The sequence below is a fragment of the Myotis brandtii genome, unplaced genomic scaffold (assembly GCF_000412655.1).
Source record: "Myotis brandtii unplaced genomic scaffold, ASM41265v1 scaffold986, whole genome shotgun sequence".
Taxonomy (NCBI): Eukaryota; Metazoa; Chordata; class Mammalia; order Chiroptera; family Vespertilionidae; genus Myotis; species Myotis brandtii.
Window position 1 is genome coordinate 3140525 of NW_005372102.1, and position 370 is coordinate 3140894.

The window sequence follows — 370 nt, forward strand, 5'->3', positions numbered from 1 at the left end:
CAGCCGGTGCTGCCTGGGGCCTCCCCAGGGAGGCGCCTGTCCTGAGGCTGCCTGGTGACGGTGCCCAGCCTCTCCTCCAGGAGTTCGCAGGCCTCTGCGGGGCTCTCTTCATCGTGTTTGGGATCCTGGGGGCGCTGGCTCTCGGCCTGTATGTGGACCGGACCAAGCGCTTCACGGAAGCCGTCAAGATCGGCTTCTGTCTGACCTCTTTGGTCTGTGTGGCCTTTGCCCTGGTGAGTGTCCCCGCAGCCCAGACCACCCCACGGGGAGAATGGGTGCTCCGGGCGTGGGCAGCTGGCAGCCCAACCAGACAGGCATCTAGGCCCTGCCTGCTGGGCACAGCCCCCCCTGCCCCACTCAGCCAGCTGGA

General features: G+C 67.6%; 1 protein-coding gene across 1 annotated transcript in view; it reads left to right on the forward strand.

The window, feature by feature from the left end:
- The window catches only part of MFSD7 (major facilitator superfamily domain containing 7), a 10621-nt gene that overhangs the window by 7706 nt on the left and 2545 nt on the right, over window positions 1-370 (forward strand). The window contains 1 exon segment of the mRNA XM_005886485.2: window positions 81-350. Within this exon segment, the coding sequence (XP_005886547.1) occupies window positions 81-350 (270 nt within the window).